The sequence below is a fragment of the Myotis daubentonii genome, chromosome 12 (genome assembly GCF_963259705.1).
Source record: "Myotis daubentonii chromosome 12, mMyoDau2.1, whole genome shotgun sequence".
Classification (NCBI taxonomy): Eukaryota; Metazoa; Chordata; class Mammalia; order Chiroptera; family Vespertilionidae; genus Myotis; species Myotis daubentonii.
This window is the reverse complement of record NC_081851.1, coordinates 52171944-52184450: the sequence shown is the minus strand read 5'-3', so window position 1 is coordinate 52184450 and position 12507 is coordinate 52171944. Positions and strand designations below refer to the sequence as shown.

General features: G+C 35.6%; 1 protein-coding gene across 12 annotated transcripts in view; it reads right to left on the bottom strand.

Annotated features, from left to right (window-relative positions):
• Positions 1-12507, bottom strand: part of NRXN1 (neurexin 1) — a 1007877-nt gene that overhangs the window by 893265 nt on the left and 102105 nt on the right. Inside the window, exons 3-4 of one of the 12 annotated variants that reach the window (XM_059659879.1) lie at positions 4865-4882; positions 1560-1667 (exon numbers count right to left, since the gene is read on the bottom strand). The exons of the other annotated variants lie outside the window; for them this stretch is intronic. Coding sequence (XP_059515862.1) covers positions 1585-1667; positions 4865-4882 — 101 coding nt within the window. The 3' untranslated portion in view covers positions 1560-1584. Of the gene's footprint in view, positions 1-1559; positions 1668-4864; positions 4883-12507 lie in introns of those variants that run through there. 12 annotated transcript variants of the gene reach the window in all.

The following is a 12507-nucleotide window of genomic DNA, read 5'->3' as shown; positions in this document are numbered from 1 at the left end:
AATGCAAAAAAACAAAACAAAATGTAAACCCCCCCGCCCCCCACAAAACTGGAGACCAAGGATGCATTCGCTGATACACTGTTTAAAGTGTTTAGTTTAAAGGTGATGATGCATATCTGTCACAGCTGTCTACCATGGACCTCCTTTCCATGAAAACACTAAACACAATGTGGATGGTTCTAAATGGTGAGTTATACATGCTTTTCAATTTGGCACCAATGCTGTCAAAGAGTACGCATGCCTGACTTACCAAGTGATGCAGGGATGGGAGCCTGGTGGACAACGTTCTCAAACAGAGTTAGTATGCACAGAAAAAGAACAGGCTTATCTTGCTCCTCTGTTTCTCTCTTTCAGAGCACTGCTTTTTCCGGGATATCATGAAGTTAATGTGCACATATGACCTCTAGCAGACAGCATGGTGGTGAGCGGGGCCATTTCAATGCTGCGCATGCTCAGACTTACATCCCAAGGCAGATTGGCAGGGGTAGGTGGGCTCCAGAGTTAAAAGTTTGAGGATGGTATATTTATGGTGACTACACACAGCATTTAATTGCCATTGAATGACACTGCAAACACTGATGCCGAAACCTGTAGCTAATTTTTAAATACACTAATTATATAAGCAGCTGACAAAAAAAAAAAATCACACTAAAGAGCAAGAGAAACAAAGAGTGAAAACATTTTGATGGATTTTCTCTTACCTTAAGTTCATAAAATATTCATTAACACTCATACCTACCTCCCAGTGCCCATTACTAATACCAAAAGGTGCAAATACATTTGCATAACTTAGACACACTGTAATTCATATAGGTGATATTAAGTAGAAATAAAAGAGTGTAATACCTTTACTTTTACCTATTGATTTGATGAAATGGTTCCATGAAGAAAGGGTTTCCATACAAAGAGAATAAAGAGGAGAGAAACAACAATAAGAATTATGAATATATGCAAATGCACTACTCTTTGAAAATTAATCAAGAAAGCATAACTAAGGGTTTAAAAACAAATGGAAGTACAGTCAGTATACGTTGACAATCCTGCCTTTTTTAAAAAGGCAGTACATGCAAGGAAATTGGAAAGCCCATGCTCACTTTAAAATTTTACACAAAGAGGAGATACATAACGACTGCAGGTAAAAGAAGTATCGGTTCTGTGGAGCACTAGACTCAGCATTCTAGAAGCCAGAAGCCAAAGATGTCTGCATGTTCCCAAACTGCCATGCACTGGGTGAAAAATGGACTCTTTTTGGTACACGAGGTTAAACTGAATATCCCCTTTCAAATATTCATTTGTGGCGGTTCTTGGTTTTTCTTTACTATAACTACCCTTAAAACGGCATATGCTGATAAATGTATGGAATCTTTCAATCACAAGTCCTTATGTCTCATTTATTTTCAGATATTACAGTGCAAAGAATGAACAAAAACAAAAACAAAAAGTCAAAGGAGCAAACCACAAATCAAACCGACATATAAAGAGAATAACACATGGAAAAAAATGTGAACAAAAGTATGTATTTAATTTGCAGCCAGACAATTTGCAAGCATTTGCCCATCCTTTGCAGTGATGGTGTGAAAGCAGCTACGAAACAAGGAAACACGGGAAGCAGAGTGGAAAAGGAACAGAGCCCATACCTTGGTCGCCCATCATCAGGTGCGCCAGACCTTGAAGGGAAACAAGAGCACAGTCAGCAATAAACAAGGGAGCATGGGAAGGCGGGGTTGTCACAGGGACAAAAATGTTCAGTGACAGACATCTTGTTTCCTATGAGACATGTCTGTATCACAGAAGCAAATCAAAAAGCATTCTTTCAACCCCTGGTTGGAATGCTTTGGGGCAAAGAGTTACAGAACTGTAGTTTAAACACTGGCATATGCTGCACTGTGTATTTCTTCTATGTATCAGTTGGAACAAAGAAGAGCATAAGAGCAAGACTTAAAATCCAACCAATCCCTTACGTATTGAATCTGCCCTTTACGCCCTGCGATGAGACTGTTTTGAACACAGCCTCCACAGGGCTTGTCAGACTTCGGTGATGCAATTATAATTGTAAAAACCCAAAGGAATACCTGAAATATGGGCTGGGTCTGATCTTTTTCCCCTCATCAGTAAATAAGAAGTTTCATAATTAAATGAAAAGAAAAAAATCTTAGTCACACTGAAATGATAATGCAGAAATGTCTCCTTGTCTGGCACATGTGGCGACTAACTAAGCTTGCTCATATACAAAGATCATTAGACATGCAATTGCAAAGTTAGAATTTACTATTAAGAAACAATGCATTAGGTTTAAATAGGCTCAATTAGCTTTCCATGGAGAACAAATTATTTATCATTTTACTTAAACATAACTTAAATACTAAGCTATGAGTTAATGTAAGTGATATACAAATACATATAAGAAACAATTTCATTAAGGATGTTTTCTGAAAGAGTACTGAATTCCCTTCATTTAAATTATTTATTATCTATTACTTGACAATTTACTTCAGAGTGAAGATCTTCTTTTCTAAAGAATATTACTAATATTCTTTTAAAAATATATTTTACTACCCAAATAGACACTTTTTAAGGAATGGCATAATTCCTAGTTTTTATTCTAAATTCAGGAGTAAAGCTACTCTTCAATCCATGTATATTAAAAACACGGGGAAATGTTACAACATTATAGTATGCATACAATTTCTATAACATTTATATTCCCTTTCCTTGTGTTATTTTAAATATATTTGAGACTTTACTTGAGGTACATAACATTATGCATTACTTGCATCATTATTGAAATAATCTGTTATCTCCTTAAAATTTTGTGTATATTAAAAATTCCTTTGGGCATACACAATTAAAATCATCATATAATTACATGAAAATTATTAAACATAGTTTAAGGTTTCTGTAATCCAGCCTCTTTTTGCATTTTCTAAGTGATTTTAACAAGAAAATATAATCACACAGACAGATTAAAAAGTTTATGATCAGTTGGTGATTCATGTTTATTTCATATACCTAGAAATAGTGGCTTATCTGTTCAAGTGATGTAATTGTTTCATTTAATTTCACTTTTAAAACTACTATACATACTTACTAATAACAGCTTATAACATTGGGTAAACTAAATCAGGGAATTATCCCTGTATCAGCTCTAACTTTTACAAAGTATATTAGACAGCTTTAATGGTTTTTAATACGACGCTAGTAAGGATGAAAATAGATTTCTAAAGCATTCACATTCCTCATGCTAGTTTTCCTACTTCTAAGGGAACTCCACTATATTACCAAAGTTAATTTATAAATAGGTAGGTTAAAATTATGATTAAGTAAACTTATTACAATAGTGATGGACCGACATTCTGAAAATTTTGTCAAAAATGTTCATGGAATGATTGTGTGTGAAGAGAGAGGCATTCATGCTTATTCAGCTGGTTTTAAAGCCCATTGGAATGCAATTGGATTTAGGGGAAAAAAGAATGAAAACATGAAACTTTACAGGATGATTAAGGAAATGCAAAAGAAGTTTAAAAAGATACTGAGAAAAACTTTCCATCTTAATTAACATGCACAATATAAATGAGACTAATTTTGAAAAATATCAGGCCTATCAAGTGCATGCTCACATGCTATTACAATTATAGTAGAGAAAAACGGAAGCCTTATACAGAGCCAGCACTTGGGAAAATCATCATTGAGGGTTTCTTTGGAAGTTTTAATCTCTTAAACAATAAAACAGACATGTTCAGCAACCAAGCAACTGTACTTTACATGAACGAATCACAAACAATATGCTGTAACTTGCTACTGATCAACTTCATATTACCATGAATTGTTCTTTATTTGAAACATCAAATCTTAGTAACTTCATTAGTTATCTATAACATTTGATGAGGACTTTTGTTCTAAAACAAATGTTTATTATTTTTACAGAATGATTTTATTTCGAAATATTGCAGCAAAACGAAATATGCTAAATGTTTGCCTCTGACGTGTAGATATTGGTTAATTGTTTATGCAAAAACTTTTAATACTATAATTATATAATTTGATAGAATACCATCTTTCCTTCTGGAATTCTAAGCCCTACCTAGTTCTTTTTTGAATTTTTATAATGAAGAGATTTGTTTGACAGCACACTGACAAACGCATTTAAGTTCTTTGAAAGTAGAATGCTGAAATATGCTGAATTTATTGGATTCAATAGAAAAATACATATACCCTTGTAAAAATTTCTTGAGAGATAATGTTTTAAAAACTTGACTAAATATTGTAGTTTTACTTAACAGACACAGAATATTACAAACATACTTACCATTAATCATGGTGGGGTGCTGTATGCTCTCATTTCCATTGGCCAAAGGCTTATTTTTTAATCTAAATATATGCCTCTTACTTACAGTCAGTACTTTATTCTGTGTTTTTATTAATAATTTCATTTAAAACTAAACCAATGGGCTTGAGATGGTGTGATGCTAAACAATTCCAAAAGAAACAAAAATCATTTTGATCAAGAAAAAAAATGGAGAAAGGATCATGCACTATGTTCTGAAACTGCAAATAAATACTTTCTCATTTAATATTTTTAAAAAATGGATTGCATTATTTTTCCATACAGAACACTGCAATTACGTATTCTAATATGGACTGCTGAAATCCATCAAGGATTGGCATCAAGGGTGAAGGCGTGTCATATACGCGGGGTGCCCGGGGTACAGGGTATGAGTGTTCTATATGAAAAGTGATGCACAATCCACAAATCAACAAATGCTCAAAAAGATGTTCAACTTACCGTCTAAATTTGAGATGTACTCTGTTAATGCTAAGAAATAAAAGGCAAATGAGAGCTGAAAAAAGAGTAAAAAGCACCCACCTTCCACATTGTTGTCTTCTGAAAGCACATGACAAGGAGGGAGAAAAAAAGGAAAAACATTCATTAAGCAGCATGCAGACTGGACCTTGCCTTTGCATGTCTTCCTCATGCAAGGCACCAACACAACATGCAGTGCTCCATGGCTACCGTCCAAAGGGGAAAACAAAACCATGGGAAGCAGGTTCTCTCCCACTGGCAGCATTTAAAAAACATGACCAAATTTCAGTAATACTGGTATTTCCTGAACAAGGAGTTTTAAAGTCTTTCACTGCCTTGTGTAAAGCAAACATTCTTACATGTTGCTGGCACGGTTTTCCTAGGCAATAACTTTTAAAGCTTTTTTTATACCATTCTTAAAGATTCTATTTCTAAATTCTCATTTAGACTTCGATGAAAGAAAAATAAACATGAAGTCTCATTTAAAGATACTCCAGTTCTACTAAATATGTAATCCATTTTCTATCATGGCCTTTAAGTATTTCTAATACTTCACTTTTTTTCCTTAAAGAAACACAACATAAATACGCAATTAAAGACTACAATTTATTTGACTTATTTTTTCGTGTTCATATTTTATTGCAAATGATGATAGTTTATTGTAACTATGAAAATGCTTTTAAATGTTAAGTGGAAAAAGTAACCATTGCAAGAGAAAGTCCATTTGGCAATGTCCATCAGGCAAAGTTTATCAAGATTTATTTACTTTGTATTTCTGTTTAGGGTGTGAATGTGAACAGAGTTAAGATAAAGACAATATTTGATAAACTTTTCCTTATGTTTCCATACATCTATATAATATTTACATATTTTATATATTTACTTAAATAAATTTCCACATATGGATAATCAAATTTGTATATGTATTTCTACAATTAATCAATACAAATGAATAGGATTTACACTATTATTAGTATGCACTAGAGAATTTACCAACTATTTGAGACACAGGCCTTGGCATCCAGGTAGGAAATGTAAGGGAAAACTGTCTTATGGGACTCGGGAGAGAAAAAGGTTTCAATAGCCATCAAAATTTCTCCAATAATAAAGTATATCCATGTTGAAATTCCTAGTCTCACTCTTACATTTCATTTAATTAGCTATACTTTTCTTAAAGTGCTCATTTGATCAAAAGTGTTTTATAAACAAAACAATAGCAAGTATAAAAATGGGAGAATACAACGAAAAATGAATCATTTCATAAGTTTCAGCAAATAACATTTTAATGGTTAAAGTTATTAATGATTTAAAAATCATCAATTTGGTTTAAATTGTATTAGCTGGAAACTGAAATGTCAACAGAGGCACATTTACTCCTATGGTCTTAATATATAGTAGAAATAGCTAGTGGAGAAATGTGGACAATAACATCTATACAAAATATGTGCTTTGCCATAGTTGATTTTTGAAAGCCATTTTAAAAATGAAAGCAATACTGTATATGTGATAGTCATTGACTGGGAGGGTTTGGTTTCCAATCTACCAAATAAGAAATTAGGCTGAGTTTGTTACTTTTCAATGGCAACTCAGACATGACATGAACACAAATATTAAAGTTTTATTTTATTGATTTCAATGTGAAATCATACAAAGACGTAGATACTTTTGATATTTAAGATACATTTTGGTTTTATACTAACTGCTCTTGAAATTCTATTCCACATTTAAGGTGATTATTTTAATAAGACTTTAATATGTAGAGTAATAACAAAATCAGGGAGTTTAAAAGAGTCAAGTGCTGGGAAGGTCTAGCAATTACTACAGCACTATTTATAATTTCTGTAAACAAAAAGTTGGCAAATATGGCTGTGAGTAGTACAATCCCAGAAAGAGATTTTGGTTAAGTGCTGCATGAAAATCTAATAGGAAAATTAAATAAATAAATAAAACAGGCCCAGGCTTGACACCAATTTGTAAAATGTGCTGAATAGGATACCAGGGAAAGAAGATCTGCTAACAAAATAAAGGTCACAGATTTACTCCCAGAAAGTAAAGTCATTTCACTGTTAACAAAGGCCCAGGACCACAGCTGGTGCCACGAAACCCACCCCACCTTCAAGCATTTTTCTGAGATCTTATTCATAAGGAAAACATGGCTGACCAATGGGACTCTTCCTATGCAAATCCAAGTCATGCCCAATGTGTAAACAAATCCTGACCTGACCAAGTTCAGAACAATGTTCTATGTCAGAAGACTTGAATTTAAAAAAAAAAAAAAATCAAAGTACTAGAGTAAAAGGAAGGGTGAAATGTTAACTTCCAAAAAAAAAGTAAAACTGGCTTGGGACAGGCTTGCCCTGAGTCTCCATATATTTCCAGATTCAGTCATAGGATAAAAACAAAACAAACAAACAAAAAAAAAAACAACACCTTATTTTTACCTGGTTCGTTCTATTCTATGCCTTTAGTGTCCATTTGTTGGTTTTACTAGTAGTTCATTTGTCTGTTAAGCTAAAGATGATCCCATATTATTTCAGAATTTGGAAGTAGTGATAAATGGTGGTAGCGCTTGGTGTTTATAATCATTCTCCAGGTATTTTTCCCTTTCCTTTTTCCTATTTGGTTTTTGGACTAAACAAAGAATATCTATTTTAAAAGAATCGTTTTTCTTATCACTTCAACTTTTGCTTTCTCTGTGTATCCTTATGCAATCAAATACCATTTTGGTTTTTTTTGCAGCAACACAGAGGTGATGAAATTGGCATGCCACGATGTAAAGATAATTTAGGTAACATAGAAAGCAGTCCATCCGGCCTTACCTGTAGGGAAAAGCTCAGGTTTGCAGAAAACCCTGGCATCTTAATTCTGCTCACCTAATGCTGCTGTGTGCAAGAAGTGAGTCTTTTAATAATCAACGTTACTAAAAAGATCACACTCTTTTCTTTCTTTTGATTGTGAAGAAAAAAAAAAGAATACAAAACCAGGAAAAAGATACCTTAAGTTTTATTTTTCTTTCAGATAAGACATTCTCCCTTCACAAATGGGAATTAGGCACATCAATCATGTTATGAATGATGGTGGTGTGCTGACAATGAGGGGAAGCTGCAGACTGTTAAATTGTATGTTTTAAATTACTTCAAAAGAGCATCTCCATAAAACTGTTTCCCTTTGCCCCCAGCCTATAAGAATGCAAGGGCAGTTCTTTAATTTATCATGTCAGCGTTCTTTGGACATAATCTGAATTACATATATAGAAAAGAGAAATGAATAGGAAAACAAATGTGCTTGTTTCAATACAAAGAAAGTAAAAATGCAATCATGAACAGTGGGTAAATTAAAAATTTGAGTACAATATCCCACATCACTCTTTTTTTTTGTATAATCAGTGTTTAGGTTTAGCTATATGAAGAAGTTCATCTAAATGTACAAGCAGTAGTCAACTTATGTGCTATATTTTACATTTTAAAAATGGCCAAAAGAAGTTTGCCCCCTCTTGGGCTTTCCTTCTCTTCTTTGGTTTCCTTCCTTCTCAGCTAGTTGCCTTCATTTTCTTTGGCTCTCCTTTTCCTCCAACAAAAAATGCCCCAACAGCAGGTGGCTTCCCTCCCAGATCCACGCCAGTCACAGTAAAGTACATACTACAGCAAAACTGATGGCGGTACCAGCCAGCAGGAGAAGGGATGCAGAATAAGATCCTATCTCCTTCTTCCATGCATTGGGCTGGCCAGCTTCTATCTCTGCCTTTCTAGCCCCTCACATTACGTTTCAAGACATTAGCCAGCCTTTATTTTGGAGATTAAATGCCAGTGTGGCAGAGTCTGGTTCCCGTGGTAGCGCAGGATGGAGCTTTGTTTTATGTTCTTTTTCTTTTGGTGTCAGCAGTGAAAGCCTTTAGAAAGCCTCAGTGGTCTAGGAAGGCTTCGAGGACGGGGATGCGGAGGAATCATGGAGGCTGTGGATTTGTACAGCAGTCAGGGGGAGGAGGGGAAATGCTGGCCAGAACCAGGAGAAGGTTCAACAGAAAAAGAAGCATAAAGGTCCATCACAGAGACCTCAGGAAAGAAGGAGCTACTTTTGTCCTCTCTCTTTACTGCTCAGGAGTGAAAGGAGTGGTATCTCTAAATCAGCTTGCGGCAGAAGAGATATTCCTGACACCACAGTGGGAACTAAAAAACACTTCCCTAGGTACATCAGGGGCAAGGCCTGACTATACCTTTGGTACAATACTGTGAAGCAAGTATATGATAGAATTAACTAGAGGCCCGATGCACGAAGGTCCTGCAAGAGGCGGCCTTCCTTCCCCCGGCTGCCGGCACTGGCTTCCCTCTGGCACCCGGGACCTGGGCTTCCCTCCAGGGGAAGGACCTCTGGTCTAATTAGCATAATATGCTTTTACTATTATAGATGAGTCCTTGGTGGAGTGGTTTAAAAAGTTTACCTTGCCTCACAGTGTTGTTTCCATGGGAAACTATAATAAGGATTTCAATTTATGAATTCAAAGAGCTTTTGGAATAAATAGCACTTTCATAAGTTGGAGACTGCCTGTTTTTCTGCTTCACACAGGAGCCAGTTTTGTTACAAAGAAGTTTATGGTATTCGATTCAAAATGCTCCATCTTGTTAATAGAGAAAAGGAGGGAGAGGGAAGGGCAGGTGGGCTAATTACATGGCCGATTCTCACAGTGTTTTAGCTGTTCAGTGGACCTGATGGCATTTTATAGTTACTGACCAACATATTAAATATATTAGTATATTAAGTGGCTCGCATAAACTATATTGTATACAATTTCAAACTCTCTTTTCATGAGGGGCTATTATGAGGATGTTTGCTTGGCTTTTATAGCCTCCATTGTTCCTTACATCTAATCTGAGAGGTAACATTTACATATTCATTTCAATGGCTGGACTCAGGACCCCTCCACTTAACACTGACATAAAAATTGTGGCAATCACAGCCCACACTGTGTGTGCTCATGTCATATTATTTTTAAGTTTTTTTTCCCCAATTGAATTTTAGAGAGAGAGGAAGTGAGAAACATCCATGTGAGAGCAAAACATCACTTGGCTGCCTCCTGCACTTCCCCTGTTGCGGATTGAGCCTGAACGGGAATCGAACCAGCAATCTTTCATTCCATGGGATGATGCCCAACCAACAAGGACACACTGGCCAGTGCTCATGTCACTTTCTGCTACTGTTTTAATTGCTTACTGAGAAATAAACATTTCCTGACATGAAACTGACAAAAACCATCAAGCAGGATGTTAACATGTACTTTCCCACCCATGTTCAATCTCTACTACATAACTCGCCAAAGAAAACCAATTCAGTTGAGTAAAACTTCCTTTCTAAGCGTCTGAAGTCATCATATATTAGAACAGTGATGGCGAACCTATGACACGCGTGTCAGAGGTGACACGCGAACTCATTTTTTTGGTTGATTTTTCTTTGTTAAATGGCATTTAAATATATAAAATAAATATCAAAAATATAAGTCTTTGTTTTACTATGGCTGCAAATATCAAAAAATTTCTATATGTGACACGGCACCAGAGTTAAGTTAGGGTTTTTCAAAATGCTGACACGCCGAGCTCAAAAGGTTCACCATCACTGGATTAGAAAGTAGATCAGGAAAGCTCTTTGATTGCAGTGGGGAGAATAAATTTAAATACACCCTGTCTACTCAACCTATTACCTATTCTAAAGTTTACGTGGATGTGACTTTCCTTATGAGAAAAATGAATAGGACCCATTCTTTTCTGTGTTTTACCAAGAGAGAATATTACACAATGTGTCCTAGGTTCTCCAACATTAAGATGTAGGCAGAGATTTTTTTTAAATATATATTTTTATTGATTTCAGAGAGGAAGGGAGAGGGAGAGAGAGAGGCAGAAACATCAATGATGAGAGAGAATCATTGATCAGCTATCTCCTGCATGGTCCCTACTGGTAAACAAGCCAGCAACCTGGGCATGTGCCGTGACCTGGAATTGAACAGTGATCTCCTGGTTCATAGGCTGATGCTCAATCACTGAGACACTAGCTGGGCCAGAGATTTTTTTTTTTATTTATTTTCAAATACTTCTGAATTTAGTAATCTATACTTAGAATCTCAAATCAGTCCAAATGAACTTATTGATTTGTTCTGAAAAAGACAAAAACAAACATTTTGTCATTAAATTAGGGGACATTGCATAAAAATATGACTAAGTAAACCGTATTGTAAAAAGAAGAACTAAATTTAGAGCCTAACAAATTAGATTTGTATTACTGAACAGAAAATGGTTCATAAAATGTAAAAATTGACCTGCCAATTATATATATACTAGAGGCCCAAGTGCACCGGTGGAGTCCCTCAGCCTGGCCTGTGGGGATCAGGCTGACACTGGCAGCCTGGCATCCCCTGCGGGGTCCTGGAGTGCGAGAGGGCACTCTGCAAAGTTGCTGTAACTTGGCAGCTCCTGCATTGAGCATCTGCCCCCTGGTGGTCAGTGCACATCACAGCTACCGGCCAGTCAGCAGGTCACTTAGGCTTTTATACATATAGTTAATTTAATGTAAAGATTTAAGAAGTCACTAAAATCATTTTGAAGGAAATGCACAGGTTTTGTCTTGTAAGTTTTTTGAGGTTTTATTTTTCTTAGTAAATTAGTATGTTAAAATTTTCCAGAAAGCTCTCAGGGTTGACTAAAATGTCACCCTAATGAACCAACTAGTAATCTTTTACAGTGCAGGATATTTCAATATGAGAAAGATTGTCAGAAATAATTCGTTGGTTTCTCCAAAGACTGAAATCTTTTATTCTAATACCACCTGATGTTGAAACATATGAAATTACTATTTGCAGATAAAAATTGTTTAAGTATTAATAATTTAATATGATTAAATTTAATATTGTGAGTTGGTGGTTTTCCTAGAAACTGTGCTAATTTTTGCCACCTAAATACAATGCAGTAGTATCAAGTTATTCCAAAGTTTTATTTCACTCTTTAGAATCAATCATTGGAAAGCAATATATAATCAGAGTGAATGAAATTTTCACAATATGTTTTATAAAATGTTACAATGATCTAAAGTAACTTATTGCACATGTTCAAGAGAAATTATAATTTTAAAAAAATACTAAGACTTGGGTAGTCTCACCACTTAAAATATACTTTCATGCCCAACGAGCATGGCTCAATGGTTAAGCATTGACCTATGAACTACTAGGAGGTCATGGTTTGATTCCCAATCAGGGCACATGCCCGGGGTTGTGGGCTTGATCTCCAGTGGGGGGGGGGAGGCAGGGGCATGAAGGAGGCAGCCAATCAACGGTTCTCTCTCATCATTAATGCTTCTATCTCTCCCTCGCCTTAATAAATAAAAAAATATATATATTAAAAATACTTAAAACACTTACTTTCATGAGTGTTATATAGTTTCTTTCTTTTTTTTTTAATCCTCATCCAAGGATATTTTTCCATTGATTTTTAGAAAGAGTGGAATGGAGGCAGGGACACAGAAAGAGAAAGAAACATCGATGAGAGAGAGGGACATGGACTGTTTGCCTCCTGCTCCTGCGCTGTCTAGGGCAAAGGACCGAATCTGCAACCCAGGTACATGCCATGCCCTTGACCAGGAACGGAACCTGGGAACCTTCAGTGCATGGGCTGACGCTCTATGCCCTGAACCACACCAGGCAGGGCTATCTTATATAATCTTTGTTA